The 24186-nt window shown below is 35.0% G+C and overlaps 3 protein-coding genes across 3 annotated transcripts in view; 2 read left to right on the top strand and 1 right to left on the bottom strand.

Annotated features, from left to right (window-relative positions):
- LOC111056636 (pre-rRNA-processing protein TSR1 homolog) overlaps window positions 1–24186 on the bottom strand; it is a 432307-nt gene that overhangs the window by 356149 nt on the left and 51972 nt on the right. The gene's annotated exons all lie outside the window — the stretch shown is intronic.
- On the top strand, window positions 2762–15602 carry LOC120352146 (mitochondrial proton/calcium exchanger protein-like). The gene is made up of 5 exons (XM_039431806.1): window positions 2762–2893; window positions 4081–4209; window positions 5620–5807; window positions 10811–10970; window positions 13488–15602. Exons 1-5 carry the CDS (start codon window positions 2762–2764, stop codon window positions 13638–13640), a joined length of 762 nt encoding a protein of 253 aa, XP_039287740.1. The 3' UTR covers window positions 13641–15602.
- On the top strand, window positions 18202–24023 carry LOC120352144 (pre-rRNA-processing protein TSR1 homolog). The gene is made up of 3 exons (XM_039431796.1): window positions 18202–18450; window positions 21228–21489; window positions 23723–24023. The coding sequence occupies exons 1-3, from the start codon at window positions 18336–18338 to the stop codon at window positions 24021–24023; spliced, it is 678 nt and encodes a 225-aa protein (XP_039287730.1). The 5' UTR covers window positions 18202–18335.

The raw sequence follows: 24186 nt of genomic DNA, 5'->3' as shown, positions 1-24186 counted from the left end.
TTCTAAATGATTCAAAACAGCTGAGACTTTACTCTATTTTCTATTTATTTATTTTGTTTTCAATTTTCTATTTTTTGAAATTTAATTAAACGTGACTTTGACAATGACTACGACTACGCCCCGTTTCGGAAAGCCAATTTTCTCACTCCAGCCGTTCAAAGTCTAGAACTTAGCCAAAAGGGCGGTTTCCGAGCTCGGCATTTGGCTAAGTTCTAGACTTTGAACGGCTGGAGTGAGAAATTGGCTTTCCGAAACGGGGCGTAGTCGTAGTCATTGTCAAAGTCACGTTTAAATTAAATTTCAAAAAATAGAAAATTGAAAACAAAATAAAATAAATAGAAAATAGAGTAAAGTCTCAGCTGTTTTGAATCATTTAGAAATGTTTGATTTCGTCAAGGAAAAACGTTTCCAATATTATAGAAATGAGAAAATAAAAACTGCGACCACAGAATAGGTACAGAATGGAAACTGTCAATCAAACGCCTATCCAACCAATGCTTTTTACATGGCGCAAATACTAAACACGTCACGTGACCTTAGGAAGTTCCAATCCTGGTCTTCTGATTGGCTCGTGGCAGTGAACGAGATCAATTGATCCGGATCATTAAAGTGATCCGAACCTCCCATCAATACTATTACAATGCAATTCTAAGTCAATACTATTTCAATGCAATTCTTACAATACTTCCTAACAAGATGGCGGATTTTTGCGCCAGGGTACTAGCCAAGTTTCCATACTGTATGTATACTGTGCTGCGACTACTGTTTTAAAAACTGCGACTACGCCCCTTTTTGGAAAGCTAATTTTCTGACTCCAGCTGTTTAAAGTCCAGAACTTAGCTAAATCCCGAGCTTGGAAACCGGCCGTAAATAGACAATGTGAAAACTAGTCTATGAAGTAAAGAAAGAATTATTAATAAATACTATTCACTATCTTGGAGAAAAATTGTCATTTTTATTTATTTCAACTCTTTTCTCTACATAAAAAGTGAGAACTAGTGTGAATTCAAGAACTATATTGAGGTCCACGTTATAATGGCAGTGGAGAAAGATAGGAGAAAAACGTTGCCGATCCTCTGTCTTGCCAATGCCTTCTATAGACGGTAGCTGACAGAACTAATATAGTTTATCTAAGTGTGATTCACATTTGAAAATGTCAGTGGAAATGTTAGGAACACATTGTTGTCACTGTTACTTTCCATCCGTCTCCTATAAGTAGATCATTTATAGTGGGAAGCAATTGGTTTTGTGGTCGCCCTGATAAGCTATCGATAAGATAAGTTGAGCTCCATGCGCCCGTTGTAACGGTGACCACTTCAAGAGCCCAACTCCTCTAATTTCCATTTATTCGCAGTGGTTCGGAACCCACCTGAAGCTGTAGGTCCACTCATCTCTCATCCATCACCCACGCACAAGCCTAGAGCTCATGTAGACATCATCCTCAGCAAATAAAAAGAAGATAGCTGTTATTCAAGTCGTACTGGTGTATCCGTGTTCATTCATGTTGATAATAATGATCAACTTCATCCCAAATATATATCATAAATATTGTTGAATTCTATATTTGATCATTGTTATTCTGTAATGTCATTGAATAAAGATTTATTCATTTATTATATCATATCAATGATGAACTTCTAAAATACTGGACAAATAACTTGAAAATTTTCGTATAGATTCTTCAGGTTACATTTCACTTTTAAGAATTTCATGTCTGGTTTCTGTCCAAAACTAGAAACTATAGTGAGGTCCACGTTATAATGACTGTGGAGAAAGATAGGAGAACAACGTTGCCGATCCTCTGTCTTGTCAATGCCTTCTATAGACGGTAGCTGATACAGGTTTATTGATGTAATATTAACGGTTCATTCTCGTTTAAAATAATCAATTATAATTTATTAACCAAGAAATTATATTTTTCAATAATGAATTTTCATAACTACGATAAAATATTTTGTTAATTATTAATTCTACATTGTTGAAAGACGATCTGGCAACAGAACAAAACGATAAAGAGATAGCGCTATCTGATTTGTTGGATGATAGACAAGGATAGCAATACCATTGCTAATCAAACACTGCCATTATAACGTGGACCTCACTATAGAAACTTGGTTTAAAAATTGTCTCGATCATTTAAGGCTGTACAAAGGCTAAAAATAAACTTTCTACTGGTGATATTTTTCAAAGTTTTTCGATTTGTATATCATCAAGCTATTAAAGTGAAAAAAAAATCTCAGGAAACCATTTTTTTTCTGATCATTACTTTTTGAGATATGAGCGCCTGAAGTTTTAATTTTTGGGACAGAACATTTCAAATTCGGTAAGAGATAAATCCATGAGATTTGGATGATAGATTCTTCATGGTATTGTAGATCTAGTAAAACAAAAATTTCTGAAATATAAATTTTTAAGATAGTTTATTCAATTTACTAAAAATAACCAAAAATAACTTTTAGTTGAGTTATTTTTGGTAAATTGCATAAGTTTTTCAAAAATTGGTATTTTCAACAAATTTTTGTTTTACTGGATCAACAATACAATGAAGAATCCATCCTCTAAATCTCATGGATTTATATCTTACCGAATTTGAAATGTTCTGTCCCAAAAATTCAAACTTCAGGCGCTCATATCTCAAAAAGTATGATCGGAAAAAAATGTTTTCCTGAGAAAAATTTTTCATTTTGATAGCTTGATGATATACAAATCGAAAAACTTGAAAAATATCACGAGTAGAAAGTTTATTTTAAAGTTTATCTAGATGCTTTACTGTCATTTCTCTGATGTTGGCTGTCCTGTTTTGCAGAAAGAGATTTTGTTGGACAAAGCTCCCGAGCTGGTGGACACAGCTCCTATCCTAGTGGCTGAACCATCCCCAACGCAAAAAGAAGAGGTGAGTCATCATTATTATTTCATATTCCACTTTTATATTTCAAATTGTGAAACATATTTTAACTTTCCGACATTTTTTCAACTTGTTCCGTCACAGTTCAAGATCGCCTGTAGTCATCTTTCTAAAAGGTAATTTTTCTAAAATTTATTGTTAGATTCTGCTGTATTTCGTATATGTATTTTTTTTTGTTTTACTAGTGTTTAATACAATAATCCAGTAATTATTTGTTGTAGTTTGAATTTACTATCATTTCATCATAGACGCTTACATTTCTTTTCTATCTTTTGAAAGAGCCTGAATATAACTTTCCGTTCATAGTTATTTTCTTTTAGTCTATTTTTAGTCTGTTTTTATCCATGATCGCCCTTTGAGTTTAATTATCAATAATTTATCTATTTGGCTCACAATATAGTGAGGAACATGTTATAATGCCAGTGGAGAATGATAATAAAACAGCGTTGCCGATTCTCTGCATTCTATAGAGGATAGCTGATACTGGTATTTCTGATGTAATATCAACTGTTCGCACTTGTTTAAAATAATCAATTATATTTTATGCGTCAAGAAAATATATTTTTCAATGATTGATTAATAAATTTTCATAATAAATATGTTATTAAATAAACAATATTAATATTTAATCAAATTATATTAATATTTTATTAAATATTAAATTACATTGTTGAAAAATGATCTGGCAACGTTGCGGATTTACTTTGCCGAATGATAGACAAGGATAGCAACACCAATGTTAATCAAATACTGTCATTATAACGTGGACCTCACTAGAGCATGATTTATGAATTGAATATAGGATTTGCTCCAGAACGGCTTGTTGTTGAAGTGATTATTCGTTGTAAACACTATGTGACGGTTGCACACATCCGGTTAAGTTTTAAACGTGATTGATTCCACGAGAACCTATCAGAGAAGCCGTTTTATCAAAAAGGCCTTCTCTGATTGGTTCTCGTGAAATTAATCATGGTTAAAATTTAACCGGCTTTTGTGCAACCCGGGCCTATATATATCCAGTAATTGCGTCTGGTTATTGGTAATTTTGTTCATTGGTTATTGGTAATTTTGTTCATTGGTAATTGGTAATTTTATTTATTGGCAATTTTGTTCATCAGTAATTGGTAATTTCATTTTTTGGTAATTTTGTTCACTGGTAATTGGTATTTTTGTAGGCAACCGAGTCGATTGATGTAGGTGTGATAGAGAACGCCCTCGACTCCATGGGCAAGACAAAGAAGAAGCTCATCGTCGAGAAGGAGGAACTCAACGAGCTCAAAGAAGAGTTGGCCGAGTACAAAGAGGTCAGTTCACTCAATACAACTCTAACACATTACACGAAATTCATACAAACATTATAAGATGGAATATAAAAAGAACCATTCAATACATTGCCAACACATGTGTGGCTCTCACAGGTGAGAAGTTTAGAATTAAGGAGAGGGAGGTGTTGTTCTTATTCCAGTTAAGAACTCTTTTCGCATTATGAAATGCAAAGATTGACTTGAAGATTGTTGACTTGAAATATAATTGACGAATCCGTATACCGCTTTCATAGGTGGTCAGTGGGATGGAAATGAAGAATAATGATATTTTTTTCTCATTCCAATTCTGTTGACATGTTTGCTGCACCTATTGTTCGAACTCACTGCCGGCGCACAAGTTTTTCTTTGCCGGTAGTGTCATTTTGTAATCTATATAAATAAAAATCGAGCCTCAAATTTTGAAATTCAATAACTTTTTTATGTGTACACAGGATTTGATGATTTTTTTTTGGTTGTGTTCGTTATGTTCAGGACCAGGTTTATGGCCTATCAAATTTATAATCCGACTTCAGGACTCTTTCCTACGGTCCTTCAAAGTTTACATGTAATCCTTATGGGAAAATATTAAATTTGTGAGCTGTCCACACACAAGAAATAGAAATCAGCTGTTATAATAATTACATCATCCAACAGCCGTCGGTAGATCTTTTTTCTATTTTCTTTCTACTGATTAACAAAATTTTAATTCTAATAATAATGCCGCGGTACGAACGACGTCCAAACTTTGGTAAAATGATGTAAATTTAGAATTATGCACGGAAAAATCAGCAGCAAGGAGATATTACTTATTATTTATTACCATTCAATTCCCAGCAACCTGCATTCAAAACTATATCTAAAAATACAAACTGCTGCACACACTACTAAACCATAGAAGCCCATATTGAGATATAAATTATAAATACTGATTGTTGGATAATTTTCATAAAAATATAGAATATAAATACTGATTGTTGGATAATTTTCATAAAAATATAGTGCATCAGATTAAGCTAAGGCTAAGCACACCTGAGGAGGCGCCAGTTGGAGATACAAAGTGTTGATCTTATGGAGATTGCCTTATCACACCGTTCCACGCCATGCCGGATTCAATGTGTGTGAGTTCTTCCATCTAAACCAATAAGCAAGAAGCACATGTATGCAAAATGCTGCATCGCGCCTCCTCAGGTGTGCATCCAGCTAAAGTTTGTCATGAGATGCATTATCTATTTGGCGGGCCAAATTAACGAAGTTCGCCGGGCCAACTAGTTGAGATTATTTATATTTATCAATTTGTATAAATTATAAATGAATTTGAATATATAAAGAGGTTAGTTTACACTCAATATAACTCAAATACATTACAAGAAATTCTTTTCAAGATCTTCAGTTTTGTATTTGGTGTTGTAGGATGTTGAAGACCTGAAAGAACTGCCGGCTGAGGAGATACAGGTTAAGGAGACGAAGGCGGCCAAGAGACTGTTCAAGGTCGTTAACAAAATGATTAACAAGTTGGACGCGCATGTCGAGAAGCTGGAAGAGAAGGGTGAGACGCTCAAGAAGGACATCTCGCAGTTGGATGTCGAGAAGGAGGCTAGGTAAGAGATTGTGATCTTTGGTTCATTTATACAATAAGTAAATTATCAAAATGATAGGGAGAGGAAAAATAAGGTAACCTTGTGCTATTCCTCTCCCAAATTTAGGTAACACATAGTCCGAAATAGGTTAAGTCTTGTAGTTCTTCAATTCACAAAATGTTCAGTCCTCAAGTATTTTCACAAAGTAGAATTTCAAATTTAGATGCTTCAAAACTAAATATAGAAGAAATATTTCTCATTATTATAACTAAAGTAGGAAATATTCACATATTAAAAATATAATTCTGAAAATTACCGAAAAACAAACCTAATTCTAAAAGCACAGTTGATCTTATACTGTATTTACAGTTCATTTATTGACCAAGCGAGGTCCAAGATTCAAGTCGACGGTTTGCATTTATCTTCATATTTTTATGTTTTATGGATGTTTTTTCCGCATTTGAGTCGAAACGCGGCAATAAATTTTTTATGAAAACACAGATGTTGTGAGAAATAACTCTAATTTATTGAAAAATTACAGTGTCGATGAAGATGACAACAGTTGGTGTTGAAACATGAATGCAATTTTTCAATAAATAAGTGATACTTCTGACAACATCCCAGTGTTTTTATTATGGATATCACAACTTCTTACCAATAACAGTATCTGAAGGCAATAGATTTTCATGAAATTTGACTGGAATGTTCCCTTTTGAATTGGAGATACCAATGATCTTGAATGTAGGTCGGAGATACACAGGCATTTCACTAGACAAGCATGTCATCTGAATGTTCCTTTTGTCAGGCTACAAAAACTTCAAGGCCATTATAGAATATTATCAATCAAGGCATTCAATAAGCTGCCTGTTAGTGTGAGAAATATGAATCAAGCCTCTTTTAAAACACAAGTTGAAAAGCTGCTCAAAGAGAACACATTATATAATGTAGAAGAATTTTTCAATTTGCCTGTGGATGTAATAAATACTTATTTTGAGTGATGATTATATGTGTGTATGAATTGGCTCATCGGATTTTCAATAACTTTTATAGCTAGGATTTTATTCTTGACGACACCTAATGGCATTGAAATGTATTTATTGAATGAAAAAGACTAAGAAATTGTCAAAAAACACAGATTTATTGATACTTAGAAAGACCGGTTTCGGTTATTACTCCAATAACCGGTCTTTCTAAGTATCAATAAATCTGTGGTTTTTGACAATTTCTTAGTCTTTTTCATTCAATATGAATAATTACCACAATATCAACTTCTCAACTACACAAAAAGTGAAATGTATTTATTGGTAAATTAATATATTATTATTCTTATTCTTATTTAAATTGCGCGTCGATGTGTGTATATATGTATGTTTTTTTTAAATGTTGCAAGCATCTTTAGTATAAAAATATATATTTTGGCAATAAATTCAATTCAAATTCAATTCAATTCAAAAGGAAAATGAGTTTCCTTTATACGATTATCAATTGCATTCATTAACGCATTCAAATTTATACTCATTGTAACATAGTATTTTCTCTCGACCTCTCTGCTTTCAACTCGGGCTGGCGTGTTGCCTGTATGTCTCGTAGGAAATTACCTTTTGATGATAGTAGTTTCTTTACATCAGATGATTAACATTGTCGATACACCAACCCATTCAGCCATTGCCGTTTTCACACCGATACCTCACAGACACGATACGACAGGAAAGGATGTACTGTGATAGACAGTATTAGAAGAGACTGTGTTTTATAACTGCGCGAGGTCTACTGTTCACAGAACTAATATAGTTTATCTAAAAGTGATTCACGTTTGAAAGTTAGTGGAAATGATAGGAACACATTGTTGTCACAGTCCCTTTCCATCCGTCTCAAGTTTCAAGTTTTTATTGGGCCAGTTGAACATAGAAGTTACATATAGGCATGTCACAATTCACATTGAAGAAACATACAATACACAGGTACAACAAATACAATAGACAATAATAAGTAAAACGGATAAGTTGAATTGGAATCAAAACAAATTTACAATTCGATCAGATAATTTAGTGGTCTCCTGTACTTGAGTATTATTTTAAATAGACAAAAAATCACATTAAATTAAATTGACTAAGGTGTTGTGATCAGCTGTAATGAATTCCTCCACTGAATAAAATGGATTCACAATCAACCAGGATCTGAGTACTTGGAGAAAACGTTTATTTGGCAATGATCTAACTTGAGTTAGTAGCAAGTTATGGAATTTGTAGCCTATCACTGGGTAGCTCGACTTTTTCAAGTCCGCATCTTGGTATATATATATACTCTCACGGTTTCTTGTAAAGTGACTGTGAATGTCAATATTTTTTGGTAGCCTATCTTGTATCTGAATGTATTATGGACTTTTCCAATCCCTCATCTCCTATGGAATTCGTCTCTGGGGCAACTCTTGTCATGCAACAAAGGTTTTTATTTGGCAAAAAAAGGCAGTGAGAGTATTGAATAACTTGAGGAACAGAGAGTCTTGCAAGGAAAGTTTCCGAAGTCTGAAAATTCTAACGTTTCCCTATCTCTTTATTCTTCATACCTTAATATATGTTAAAATGAATATAGAATCTTTTCCGCGTCTGGGAGCCAATCATTCTTACTCCACCCGACGTGGCAATGATCTATCACTGCTTCAAATAAGACTCTCCAAGACAAGAGATAGCCATATTTTTCAACAAGCCAAAATTTATAACAATCTTTCTTTAGAAATTATAGAGCTGCCAATCTATAAATTCAAACAGATTTTAAAAAATAAATTGACAGAGAGTGCCTACTATTCGGTGGATGAGTATCTTCAGTGTTCAATATAATCAATGCTCATTATGCAACATGTACCTTTTAATTTTTGGTAAAACTGAATAACTTATTAATAATTATTAATATGAATTGTAGTTTGTTTCTAACTAAGACAAATTGTTATTGTAATATTTTCATATATTGTACGATTTCTATTGTCTTGATGCTTAATTTTATATCATAATTTCTCTTTTATTTCACAAGTGTTGTATTATTGTTTTTTGACGTGCTCATGCAAAGTTGTTCTGGCAATAAAGAATCTTGAAACTTGAATCTTGAATCTGAAGTATATCTTTCAAACATTGGTAGATGAATTCATTAAAAACGGATAGAATGCCATTTTTAGAAAGAAGTGACTTACAGTGATTGAGATAGCCCGCCCCAGAAATCACCCGTACCGCTCTCCTATAAGTAGATAATTTATAGTGTGAAGCAATTGGTTTTGTGGTCGCCCTGATAAGCTATCGACATAGAGAAACAATAGCGTAAGTAGATATCCCATGGTATAGGGCGATTATGTCGCAGCTTTTACTGTTATCTCAAGCCGATTACTGTCGATTATTGTCGATATTTACTGTTTTGGCCGGGTAAGAGTGTATGAACAGCACAATATGAGAGACTACCAGCGTCATAAAGCTTCACGGGAAAGAAATACATGAACTATCGGCTTGAGATAACAGTAAAAGTTGCGACATAAACGCCCCATACCATGGGATATCTACTTACGCTATTGTTTCTTTATGCTATCGATAAGTTGAGCTCCATGCGCCCGTTGTAACGGTGACCACTTTAAAAGCCCAACTCCTCTAAGCTCCATTTATTCGAGGTGGTTCGGAACCCCCCTGAAGCTGTAGGTCCACTAATCTCTCATCCGTCACCCACGCACAAGCCTAGAGCTCATGTAGACATCATCCTCAGCAAATAAAAAAGAAGATAGCTGTTATTCAAATCAAGTCAAATCAAATAGCATTAACATTTAACAGTGAATACTCGCCACAAAGACTTGAGTCTATGAGAGGAGAATGAGTTCTTTCATACTGATCATACTGTATCCGTATTATTGATTAATGTTGATAATAAATCAATTTCATTTCAAATATAATACATATCATATCAGTGATGCATCATCACTTCTGAACTACTGGACAAAATTAACTTGAAAATTTGCGTATAGATTCTTTAGGTTACATTTCACTTTTAAGAATATCATGTCTGATTTTCTGTCCAAAAACTAGAAACTATAGTGAGGTCCACGTTATAATGACAGTGGAAAAAGATAGGAGAAAAACGTTGCCGATCCTCTGTCTTGTCAATGCCTTCTATAGACGGTGGCTGATACAGGTTTATTGATGTAATATTGACCTTGATGTAATAGGTTTTACCTTCACGTCAAGTCAAAATAGGATAGCTTATTAGTCTTTAACTATAGTGAGGTCCACGTTATAATGACAGTGGAGAAAGATAGGAGAACAACGTTGCCGATCCTCTGTCTTGTCAATACCTTCTATAGACGGTAGCTGATACAGGTTTATTGATGTAATATTAACGGTTCATTCTCGTTAAAAAAAAATCAATTATATTTTATCAAGCAAGACATTATATTTTTAAATAATTTAATGACGAATTTTCATAATTAAGATGAAATATTTTGTTAATTATTAATTCTACATTATTGAAAGACGATCTGGCAACAGAGCAAAGCGAGAAAGAGATAGTGCTATCTGCTTTGTTGAATGATAGACAAGGATGACAATACCATTGCCAATCAAACACTGCAATTATAACGTGGACCTCACTATAGAAATGTTGAATTTGGAAGGGTGAAATACTTATTTAAAAAATATTTATGTCACGAGGTCCAATCCAAACAAATACGTTCTCATTTTTCTTAAATCATTGAATCATCTTGAAAGTAAGCATTTTGTCCTGTAGTAGATACAGTATTGATTTCAAATAAATACTGAAAAACTAAGTTTCTCATTGATATAGTTGTGTGAGCAGTGACAAACAAATCAAATCATATAGTTCTTTATTTATCATTGCATTTTAGTGTCAAGATGAAAATAAAATAATAATTCACAATAATCAGTTGTGAAAGTCTTGTATAGAATATGGGCTAATTGAAATCAAATACTGTGACAAGTCCTGTACAATTTTTAATAATGACAATAAATATTGAGTTGTATTATTTGTGTATGCAGTGATAAACAAGAAGAAGTACTCCGCATCGACGAGGTACTGGAAGCCATTCGCAAACTGCAGGAAGTTGGCGATGAATCGCGGTTGGCGCGCATCAAGGAGGTGCTAGCTAAGATGGATGATGACCTTGACGGAGCCATTCGACTCGACACTGTTCTCAAGGTCAGCAACCTTTAAGCAACCTTAAAGTAACCTTACATCAACCTTAAATTACACAACTATGACTGTGAACAGTGAAAATAGAATTCCCAAGAATTTAAATAAAAATAGAAATCTAAGTATCCCATTTAAAATTGTTTAACTCTTCCTACTTTTTCTCTCTCTTTCTACTCTTCATTTTCATCCTCTTTTACCTACTTTTCTTATTCTTCATGTCCATCTTATTCTTCTTCTTCTTCCTGCTTTTTCTTCTTCTTCCTGCTTTTTTTTTCTTCTTCCTGCTTTTCTTCTTCTTCTTCTTCCTGCTATTTCTTCTTCTTCTTCTTCTTCTTCTTCTTCTTCTTCTTCTTCTTCTTCTTCTCTCTTTTTCCTGCTTCTTTCTTCTTCTTCTTCCCGCTTTTCTTCTTCTGTCTCTTCTTCTTCTTCTTCTTCTTCTTCTTCTTCTTTTCTTCTTCTTCTTCTCCTCCTCCTTCTTCCTGCTTTTTCTTCTTCTTCTTCTTCTTAGTCGCCACATGTTTCGGCTATTATATGATGCCATTATCAAGTCATAATAAGTCACCACTTGCTTGCTTTTTAAACAATTTTAAAAAGTCTTAGATTTCTATTTTTATTTATTTTCTAAAGTAGCCAATTCCCAAAGAAAATAAGACAATTCCCATGAGCTCTATAGTCTGTACAAAATTGCTTTCGACTTAAAGAGACATGCGCAGTAGAGATGCGGCGTGATGTTGCCGGTCTAAACCGGCCAGTGTTCTCTAATTTCTAGTGAGTGCTCAAGAGCTCATGATACACATACGAAGTTTCCTGTCTGAAAGCACTGAGTCGACTAAGTTAAATCAACATATTGGCAACTGCGCTTCTACCTATGACTATCCATCACTATAATTATCCACTGATCTAATCAACTTTGTAATAATTATTACTAAATATTCCATCAATTTTCGCACTCAATCATCTTCATTACATCATACTTGAATTTTCAAATTTTTCTTCTTCCCAACTCCGTCTCTTTGGTATAGAGTTAGTGGGGAGGATATTTTAATATTGTTTCCGAAGAATGGACATTGATATGTCCAAAGCTCCGCCAATTTATGTAGATGCATAACAATATAATTATATTACAATTGCTTTTTCATATCATATACAGTTCAATAATTATTTCGTAGTCTATATTATGTAAATTCATCTATAATTTTGCTGTATTGTAAGCTATTGTATATAAGTGTATAAGCCAGTATATATTGTAATCTACATAAATAAAGTACTCAATCAATCAATCTCCTACAGAATCTTCAACTATATCCATTATAATTAAATAATCTCACTTATAACACTTTGGATAGACTTCTATTCGCGGACAAAGTTCAGTAAATACTGTACTTTTTGTGAGTAGTATCTTGTTCACTTGTAACTTGTCGTGTTATACTTTTATTAATATTTTATTTTGTATGAATTTCGAGTGAATAAAATTGATTTGATTGGCTGATCTTGCTCCATTTCTCTGTACCGCATATTCCTCCAAGTCAGGAGTAATTTTGTATGGACTATAATTCTGGACTATTACCAGTCAGCCGGCCTAGTGAATATGGCTGATACCATTAGAACTTATGGGAATTATATTTCCACTGTACACTGCACTGTCCCGTGTTATCGAATGGGCACGTTAAACTGTTGGTCCCGGCTGAAGTATGACAGTCGTAAGGCCCATTGACGGCTCTAATTATATATTCAGGCCAGGTGGAACTTCCATCAGGAACTCCCCACTAATAAAAGCCATACGAATATTATTACAGTCACTGTTATGTAGTCAAGCTTGAAAGTTTTAATCCAGTTTTAGTCCAGTCTCAATCCAGATAATCCCCGTTTGAGTTTAATCTCACACTAATATTCAATAAACCACTTAGGTTGCACAACAGCCGGTTAAATTTTAACCGTGATTAATTATTTCACGAGAACCAATCGGAGAAGGCGTTTTTGATAAGACGGTTGCATAACAGCCGGTTAAATTTTAACCGTGATTAATTTCACGAGAACCAATCAGAGAAGGTGTTTTTGATAAGACAGTTTCTCTGATTGGTTCTCGTGGAATTGATTACGGTTGAAATTTAACCGGCTGTTGTGCAACCGGCACTTGGAAGTGAGTTTTTTGTTTATCCGCGTTCGGCTACTTATGCGATTAGCCAAACAATAAATACCCATCCAAAACAATAAATCGTTCTTATTTGTATCATATATATCCAGTTGATATCAGTATTAAAATTAATACTGAAATATTTAATGGAACCGTGACAACCACAGTGAGATTTACGGTATAAAGTTAGCTCCTGATTAAAATTGGTTTGCTATCATTGTCTGCCATTAGTCAAAGCAGATAGCTCTATCCTTTTGAGGGTAATTTATTGTAATTTATGAACTAATTTATCACACATAAATCGAATGTGATGTGATGTTCTTATCATGTATTTGATTTGTACATTGGTTAATGTAAAGGAATGAATACATAAATGAATAAAGTTTTAGGTGATAGACGAAATCGGCAGTGACAGTCTCAAACTCAGCCGGAAACAGATGGACGAAATTGTCGAGTTAATTAAGAAGGAGGAGGAGCTGGAGGAGGCGAGCAAGGAGTTGGCGGCCGCTAAGGAGAAGGAGAAGGTCGCCAAAGGAGGGTAACAGGTCAAGGAGAGGTAGGGTGGGGGGTGGTAGAGAACAGGAGAAGAGGGGAAGTGATGGTGTCACCTATAAATTAACAAAAGCCACTTGATATTTTGTCGAAACCACTAATTTATAGAAACAATTTGAGATATTAGTCTCGGTTGTTACACCAGTCTAGTAAATTTGAATCTAACAACCGAAACTAGTATCACAAACTGTTTGGATAAATCAGTGGTACGTTCTTGGAACACGGTAAAGCTGGTAAATTGTTCCAGTTCCTGTGGTACATTGGTCCATGTCACGTGACTGGTGCAAAACTACTATTTGTTACCATGGAACGCCACTTCAAAATCATTGGTTTAAGCTTTTGGTGCGCACTTTTTGGAGTTTATTTCCACCAAAGTGTGTCGTTTACTAGTCTGCTGTACAAATTTACTTGCTGAGAGAAGTGTGCACTCCATCACTCTCAAATATTCTAAAAAGAAGACATCATTCAACGAATGGTGTATACATTATTTTGTTGATTTGTTGGTTATGTATTCTGTGGATATTCTATGGTCAGCCATCGCTCTCAAATATTCTCAAAAGTAGAAATCTTTCAACGAATTTTGTATACACTATATTGTTGATTTGTTGGTTATATATTCTATGGCTATTCTATGGTTGACCATAGCTCTCAAATATTCTAAAAAGAAGAAATCATTCAACGAATGGTGTATACGTTATTTTGTTGATTTGTTGGTTATGTATTCTGTAGCTATTCTATGGTCGACCATCGCTCTCAAGTATTCTAAAAAGAAGAAACCATTCAAACGAATGGTTATCAAACATTATTTTGTTGATCTGTTGATTATATATTCTGTGGCTATTCTATGGTCGACCAGAAAACTATCTGGCGGTTCGTCCTATCCACCAATGAGAGCTTTCGAATGCGGTAGATTTTACCTACATAAGACTGCGAGACAGGATTTATTTACCGGTAAACGGATTTTGTAACATTTTACTGTATAACAACTGTCAGAATGTTTCTTAAGGGACGCAGGACTTTTTAGCGGTAAATTGTGAATAGAACAATCTATCACTTATAACAATTTACAGTGTGACGTGATGGTATCACCTAAAAATGAACAACATCGACTTGTGAAATACCGTGTTCCCAGAATGTGCTCGATATCAAGTCGGTTTTATTTATTAGGAATATCTAACACAGCATCATCTCCCCAACAACACAGGTACCTAAAAAAATCATGATAATATTACAATGAGAAAGAGTTTAAGTAGATGAGTTGGTTAGAGAGGTCCGGATTACACTACAGTAAGATTTACCTCAAACTGTTAGCTTTGATGTTATTAATCGTAAGGAATTCCGGTGAGAATGGGTGGGTGTCATTGTAGATATACTGAAAAAAGTGTAGAGGAGCTTTCAAAGACCTGATACAAAACCACAATTAAGTTGAACTAAATCCGAAGAGATAGTTATCGTTCAAAGACCTGTTACAGGATCGCAAGGAAGTTGAACTACATCTGAAGAGATGGTGTTCGTTAGTTATTGAAACCACGGTATATAGAAGACGTATTCTCATCTTAATACCGTGATTGAAACTATGAAGCTAACATCAGTTAAACTAAATCTGATGATTAGAAATTTCGAACGAACTCAAGGACAACATAGAGTTTAACTACAGATCCATTGTTAATAATGTACAAGAAATAGAAGTACGGTTGAATTTTCAAATCAAATACTTTGCTAGTAAAAAGTGACTTGATTATTTAGAATGTTGTAGCTATTGCTTGAAGCTAACCTATTGATTAGCTTGCTACAATATTATCATGGTGACTTGTAAAAACTGGACAGGAACTAGGCAAATGAAGCTATAAGCTTAAACTAATGTTAAAACAATTTAGTTGACTTGTAAAAAATGGACAATGAAGAGCGTTAGTAATCCATCATAGTTCATCGGTTATGTTTTTCTTTCAAAAGGAGGAAATGTTAAGATCAAATATATTATTAAGTTAAAATAGCAACCAAAGCATTTGTTAAGCGTTGTTTAATTTATTTGTGATAGTTGATATCAAAACTGTATACTGTGCTATTGATTGTTAATACTATACATAATAAAATCATTGATCTTGTAAATAACTTGAGTGCTTTATATTTTTACTGTATTCTTCTTTATAGTTAACATTATTTTAATATGATTGTTGCATGTGTTATGAAATAAAGCGCTGCAGTTTATTTGGAAAATATTTTGAGGGTTTATCTGTAAATAACAACTAAAAAGGAATAGAAACAATAAAACATTAAAATTGAATGTATTTTGAAGAAAAAATAAGCACTAACAATTAATCATTGAATGATTTATTCTGCAAGAATGAATAGTTCAAATTGGTCCAAGCTTTACTCTGGAGTGTAAAAGCATAGACAATTTGTAACGAAAGATTGAATTTATAGTTTATATTTATTTATTCATTTTCTCAGTCGTACAATTATTTTTACAGTTATATGAGGAGGCACAACAGGCTTATACCCAAAACTGTCCATTTTTAAATTTATACTACAGTCCAAATTAAAATCTAGGATAAGCTACTATCACTCATCAAAATAACAATTTATTCACACTTCAAAAAACAAACACATCATCAATTACAATTAGATATACTATGAATTCGATTTACTATGTTTGCTACAATATCTGTAATATACTATGTACTATTCTACACTAACAGCATCTAGTTACTATTTTGGACTTTCTGAAGTAAACATGTTTTCTAAAAAAAGAGAAATAAACAAAAATAAGTTTCTCTTGCTGAATTTTTCTTCTCGTGAGATCAGCTGAATGATCCCACACATGCACTCGTTCACTCTCTTCCATTACGGTATCGACAGACGACAAAGTTTCCAGCTGTTTTTCCAAGGACGTATTTATCCTTTTAATGTCCTTCAGCGAGTTATCCAAGGGTTGATAATTAGTGCAATCGAATCTTCATATCATAAACCTACTTTGTTCCAAATTTCGTGAAAATCGTTAGACTCGTTCTCGAGATCCGTAAATATACCCATATAACTAGATAACCACATAACCATATAAATATATAATACAGAAATTGCTCGCTTAATATAATAGGATTTAACAATACCTTGAAAAATAATTTCAATTAATAACAACCGGCTGAACCCAACTATATCAATTAGATATAAAATTTAAATAACTCAATAAATTAATATAATGAGAAGACTTTATGTTTTAACTTTGTCATTTTTATGTGAAAATAGTGTAGAATGGTCTCTGAACCAGTAAGTAAGATAAATTAAGATAATATAACAGGATAAAAATGCAGTCGTGCTAAGAGTATAAGGGTATAACATTGAATGCGTATATTATATGTTCTTAGATTGATTTCTACAATGATGCAGGTTTAATGCCTATAGTGAGGTCCACATTATAATGGCAGTAGAGCAAGATTGCAGAATAACGTTGCCGATCCTCTGTCTTGTCAATGCCTTCAATAGATGGTAGCAGATCATGTTTATTGAAGTAATGTTAACTGTTCATCCTCGTTTAAAATAATCAATTATATTTTTCAATCATTTCAAATGAATTTCCATAATTAAGATGGAATATTTTGTTAATAATTATTAGTTCTACATTGTTAAAAGACGTTCTGGCAAAGAGCAAAGCGAGAAAGAGATAGCACTATCCGCTTTGTTGTATGATAGACAAGAATAGCAATACCATTGCTAATCAAACACTGCCATTATAACGTGGACCTCACTATAGTGAGATCGGATACCCCATTTATGTGAAAGAAAGTACACATCAGATCATGCATGAACCGAAAAACAAAATTTGGAAAGAGCCATTGTGATCACAGCCCTAGGGCCAAACCACATTGAGCGTTTTTACACTGACGGTGGACTTGTCGGCAAGGCAGGAAGCTTTTTGATAGGCTGATAATCAGCCAATCGGAGAGATTGCTGCCCTACTGACACGTCTGCCTCCAATGCAAAACGACCAATGTGGCTTGCCCTTGAGGGCCAGACCATGAATACTAAGCTTTTTCATGCGTCAACGCAATCCATTCCAATCAAGGTCTATAAATACCTTGATTCCAATCGAAGAGCTTGCTGCCCTGCTGACTCTAAAAACGTCTGAAAAAACTCCTAATATGGGCTGGCCCTGACAAATCCATTAATCTCGTCTTGAGCGGAGGAGAAGGTTTCTTTGAAAAGACCGCTTCTCTGATTGGTTATCGTGGAATTAATCACGATTAAAATTTAACCGGCTTTTGTGCAACCGGCACTCAAAATTGAAAGTAGAATTGATATCTTTATCAAGTTTACAGAAAGATATTTCGATCGTGTTCGACTATTGATTTTGATGTCAACATGACTGTATAGTTGTATCTGGGAAATATCGATATCTTGATCAAATTCAATTATCGATACCATGTTCAACGCATTGATATCTCGATCTTTGTCGTCTATCGATTCTTCGATAGGTTTTGACTATCGATCTTAATGTCGATATGACGTTTTTGATTTTTTATATCGACAATGGACTATTTCGATTTCGACTGTGTATTATTTTTAGGTTATGAATTTATATTTTATTTCTGACAGACACGTGAATGTGGGGACGTAGCGTAAAAGGTTTATTTATTATTTAGCAGTAAATCATTTCAAACTACCAAATCTGATTGGTAACAACAAAAATGGGAATTGATAGTACACAGGAGAAGCATCGTCCTGGACAATTCAAACAGCAAAATAAACTTCACAAGCATGGTCGTCATCGCAGTAAGGGTTCCATTGATAACCTCAACAAAGGTACGAATTATTATTGAAATAGCTATTTTTTTAAATATATTATGAACAATATCTTAATATGGTTGTCTTTAGTAGTTTCAATACTATAATACATAGAGATAAACCAAGTTTGAAGTAAGATGAAGAGCAGTGCAATTACTGCTATACAATAGCATAGCTGTAAACAAATCATGGTCAATCTATATATATAAAAGCGAAATGGCACTCACTCACTGACTGACTGACTGACTGACTGACTCACTCACTCACTCACTCACTCACTCACTCACTCACTCACTCGCATAACTAAAAATCTACCGGACCAAAAACGTTTAAATTTGGTAGGTATGTTCAGTTGGCCCTTTAGAGGCGCACTAAGAAATCTTTTGGCAATATTTTAACTCTAAGGGTTGTTTTTAAGGGTTTAAAGTTCGTCTTTTAGCATGTATATTCTTCTTCTCCCAATCTCTTAATTATAATTGAAATTTCCATATCATATGTTACTATAGAACTATAATCTTGATAGAGTACCTCTTCGAAAGAGTTGTTAACTGGCAACTAAATTAATAATTTTGTCAGGTTGGCATTAAGTTGAGTTGACTATATTAGGTTGGCACCAAGTTGAAGATCTAAATGCATTTATCGCGGAAAAATTGATTGGGCACTGCTACTTCAATCCTGGAATATTATATTACTAGCCGTCAGGCTCGCTTCGCTCGCCATATCCGTTTAGCCAGACGTTTAGTCTGGACCCCCGACTGGATTGCTCTAACATATGATAAAAATGCTCAAATGAAAAATGCAGGCGAGCGAAGCGAGCCTGCTGATCTCATCCCTGGACGATCCAGTCGGGGGTCCAGGGGGCGGAGCCCCCTGGCTAGACGGATATGGCGAGCGAAGCGAGCCTGACGGCTAGTTGCCACATATGTATATGTATAGGTACTGTATCATTTTTTATCATCATTGTAATTTAAAATAATAATTCATATTTAATTTAAATATTTACTAGGTTTAAGTGTATTGAAATTGAACAATTTTCTCAAAACTTGTTCAATGTTATTGCATTTTTTCATAGACATGAAAAATCGTGATGATTGCTGCCTTTTATAGTTAATTGTTTTGAAAACATTTAGAATCTCTAAAACTCTACTTTTTATTCCCAGTTTACTAACATTATTCTAACTTTATAGCGTTTTGTCTTTATAATTATTTGAAACTTGATTCATTTGTTTGTTCAATTTTTGGCCAAATTCTTCTTTATACACTTAGGGCCGGTTTCCGAGCTTGGGATTCAGCTAAGTTCTAGACCAGTGGTCGCAAACTTATGAGCCTGTGAGCTAGAATAGCATTTATAAATCTTCTAGTGAGCTACCAAGCAATATTAGAATAAAGAAAGTATCTTTTATTGCCTATAAAGGTACATTTCTATTGTTGGAATCTACTTATCTCATAGCAAAAAGTATAACAAAAGTTGAAATGTGCATTAATTTCAATGACAGAAGTGGAAATCTTTTTGGCCATCAATATTTTATTGATGTTTGGAGTGTACGTTGTTGCCGCCATTCTGATGCAGTTGTCCAAAAAATGTTCCTATATCGATTTTTCATGAATTTCATACTTGAGAAAGATGTTTCACACAAGTAGGTAGAGCTGAGCATGGCTTTCAGCCTCAATGCAACTTGAATAATAATTGGATATTTTTCTTTGGGGACTTGAGGCCAAATATGCCCAGTTGTAGAAAGTGATCTGAGAGACAAGATCATTTTAGAAATCCACAAATTCCATTTCAACTGAAGCCTGATCTCCACCAAAATGTTTTACAACACAAGCTGCAAAATCTTCTGCATTGATCTCTACAAAAGGAAAGTTGACGAATTGTACCATATTCGATATGCTTTTAAAATCTTGAAATCGCTGATCAAACTGTTGTCTCAAGTCTGAATTGTAACACATTCTTGGTTATTGCTGAGCTGCTGTGAAGGATTTTCCTCGTTATTGATTTTCTTCAGACTGGAATAGTGCTTATATTCAAACTGGACGACATTCTTTTCCCACATCTCAAGCTCCTTGGAAAACGATTTTACAGTTCAAATCATTCCACCGATAACCTTATCTTTCCCTTGAAGCTGCAAATTTAAATCATTCAACTTCTCAGTTATATCTGAGGAATGCAAAATTTTGTAGCCATGTTTCTCAATGCATGGTTGACAACCTAAGCATTTCTGTGAGCTACCAAAAACTACCCCACGAGCTACCGGTAACTCGCGATCGACTGTTTGGCGACCACTGTTCTAGACTTTAAACAGCTGGAGTCAGAAAATTGGTTTTTCAAAATGGGGCAAAGTCGCAGTTTTTATAGCAATCTTTATTTTCTCATTTCTATTAAAATGGAAACTTTTTTCCTTGACGAAATTAAACATTTCTAAATAATTGAAAAAATAGCCGAAACTTTACACCATCTATTTTCTCTTTATTTTATTTTGTGTTAAATTTTCTAGTTTTTCAAAACTATTCAAACGTGACAACGACTACGACTACACCCCGTTTCGGAAAGCCAATTTTCTGACTCAAGCTGTTTAAAGTCTAGAACTTAGCTACATTCCATGCTCGGAAAACGGCCCTTAGTTTTTCTTTGCATATGCAGCATGTACTTACTTGCTTACTTGTCCAGTCTTCTCCACAGTCTGGGGACCGGGGAATCGTCAGTTAACTTCCCTTCAATGGAAGGCGATGTATTGGTTGATAAATTTAATACTTCATGTAGAGTTATGTAATAAATTTTCTCTCCTTGTTTAAAGGACGTGTATCGGTGAAATTTCTGACGAAGAAGGCGAACAAAGTGATGAAAAAGGAGGAGCGCAGAAACCAGTTGGCGCAAATTCGCCACAAGAAGCGGGCCGAGTATATGGAGAAGCGGAGGGGAATCAGCGATGCGCCCCATATGGTCGCAGTGGTCACGCTGAGTCAGGGCATTCAGTACGACAAGATATTTGAACAACTAGAGAAGGCCGACGAAGATGCTACGGTCACTTACACTACGGAGAATCATGTGCATATCAAGTGAGTATAGTGAGGTCCACGTTATAATGACAGAGTTTGATTAACATTGGTGTTGCTATTCTTGTCTATTAGTCCACAAAGCAGATAGCGCTATCCTCTACCACCTCCGCGAATTTGCCAGATCGTTTTTAACAATTTATAAATATGATTAATTAATACAATATTTTATTTCAGTTATGAAACTTTATCAAGTTACTAGCTGGCCCGGCGAACTTCGTACCGCCAAATAGTTCATGAATCTCATGATAAACTTTAGCTGGATGCACACCTGAAGAGACGCGATGCGGCATTTTGCATCCAGATGCTTATTGGTTTGAATGGAAGAACTCACACACACTGAATCGGGCATGGCGTGGAACGGTGTGATAAGGCAATCTCCATAAGATCAACACTTTGTATCACCAAGGCGCGCCTCCTCAGGTGTGCTTAGCCTTAGCTTAATCTGATGCACTATATTTTTATGAAAATTATCCAACAATCAGTGTTGACATTTATATCTCAATATGGACTTCCTACGTGCTTAGTTTGTTGTGCAGCAGTTTGTATTTTTAGTTATAGTTGAATGCAGCTTGCTGGGAAATTGAATGGTATTATCTCCTTGCTGCTGATTTTCCCGTGCATATTCTAAATTTACAGCATTTCGAGTTCTACGACTCGAAGAACCTCGTTCTAGTTCTAGTTTGGACGTCGTTCATACCGCGGCATTATTATTAGAATTAAAATTAAATTTTTGAACCATTAGAAAGGAAATAGAAAAACAGATCCACCGACGGCTGTTGGATGACGCAATGATTATAACAGCTGATTTTTATTTCTGCGTGTCGCCAGCTCACAAATCTTCTCCCATAAAGGCCATTCCACACAGCACGTGGCGTGCGTGGCTGGACGCACGCTAGCTACTTTTCAAAACATCGCTTCCCAGCTAATCAAATGAAGCAATTCACATGGCAGCCACGGCCACGCGGCAACGCTTGCTATACTAGCCACGCGTGGCTACCGTTCGCTCTCTGAGCGATCTTTTCAAACGTGTCCGGCCACATTTTGGTCCGAGCATGCGCAGAACGTATACTAGACGTATACTATCGTATAGAACGTATACTATCATTGTCAGCCTCAAGGTCGCGCATTAAATGATGGAATTCGCCATAGGTCTTCCTTTTTTATTGATTGGATGTAACCACTGGTCCCGTGCTGTCACCGAATACAATAAAACCAGCTCATTATCATTACTACTGCTGCTGTTGGAGTCATCAAACCAAGGTAAGCCACAAGAAAATCCAGATTCACACCACGGGACCGTCGGAGTTGACATCTTCCTGCATACTGACGGGAAACGTGGCCGGTATAGCATCGCAACAGTCGTGGCGGTGTGAATTAGCATGTGGCTAGCGTGGCCTGCGTGGCGTGCGTCCAGCCACGCACGCCACGTGCTGTGTGGAATGGCCTTAAGGATTACTTGTAAACTTTGAAGAACCGTTGGAAAGAGTCCTGAAGTCGGATTATAAATTTGATAGGCCATAAACCTGGTCCTGAACATAACGAACACAGTTTTAAAAAATTCATCAAATTCGGCGCACACATAAAAAAGTTGTTGAATGTCAAAATTTGAGGCTCGATTTTTATTTATATAGACTGTATCTATCATTGAAGAATAAATCTTCTTGAAAAATGTAATATAATTCATAATTTTGAACAAGAATGAATTGTTAATATTGTATCAAATATGCCGGTATCAGCTAACCTCTATTGAAGGCAGTGGCAAAGCAGAGGATCGGCAACGCTGCTCTCCTATGTTTCTCCACCATCATTATAACGTGGTCTTCACCATAACCAATTTATTCTTTCAAGACTCGTGTCCTTCGATTGCAGCCTACATCGCTTCACCTTTCTCTTCTTTAATGAAAACACTGGATTGTTGTGAAAAATATCACGTATTTATTGTAGAATTACAAACATGTTTCAAGACCAATGGTGTCATCTTGGATATCACAACATTTCACCAGCAACAGTATCTCTCTCTTCTTTTTTTTAAACCCATGTAAGTTACTTTATTTACACCTTATCTTCACATCTTTTTTAATTAAAACCTACCGCGTTTCAATTTTTTTGAAAAAAGGGTATCTCAATTGTAGCCTACATTTTTTTATATTTGTCTTCTTTTACTTCATGTACTCTACTTACAACCTACCTACTAATCTTCATATTCTTTGAAACTCTTGTATCTCAATTGCAGCCTGCCTCGGTTTCGTCAGCGCTTCACGTTTGTCCGCGTGGACCGTGACGAGCTGTTCAACGTGTTGGATGTGCTGAAGGCGGCTGACACTGTCATGTTTGTCGTCTCCGTGCTGGGCATTGACGACTGGGGTGACGTCATACTGACGGCGGCCATGGCTCAGGGTCTGCCCACCTGTGCCACTGTGCTTGTCGGTCTAGAGCTGGTGTTGCCCAAGGTAATAACTCGAATCAATTCACTCTTACCACTAAATACCTGGGCGCGTTTCATAAAAGTCTCAAGTTACATAATATTTATCTAAGGCTAGGCGCATACCAGTTAGTCAAGACAAGACATGATCAGACACGTTTAGTCACAATACTTCACATTGTTGCTTATGATGCAACTCACACTGATTAGTCATTGCAATTAGACATGTCTTCATAAGCAACTATGTGAAGTATTGTGACTGAACTATGGTATTC

This window comes from Nilaparvata lugens, chromosome 7 (assembly GCF_014356525.2).
Source record: "Nilaparvata lugens isolate BPH chromosome 7, ASM1435652v1, whole genome shotgun sequence".
NCBI classification, from domain to species: Eukaryota; Metazoa; Arthropoda; class Insecta; order Hemiptera; family Delphacidae; genus Nilaparvata; species Nilaparvata lugens.
The sequence above is the reverse complement of the archived record's forward strand: the minus strand, read 5'-3'. Positions and strand labels throughout refer to the sequence as shown.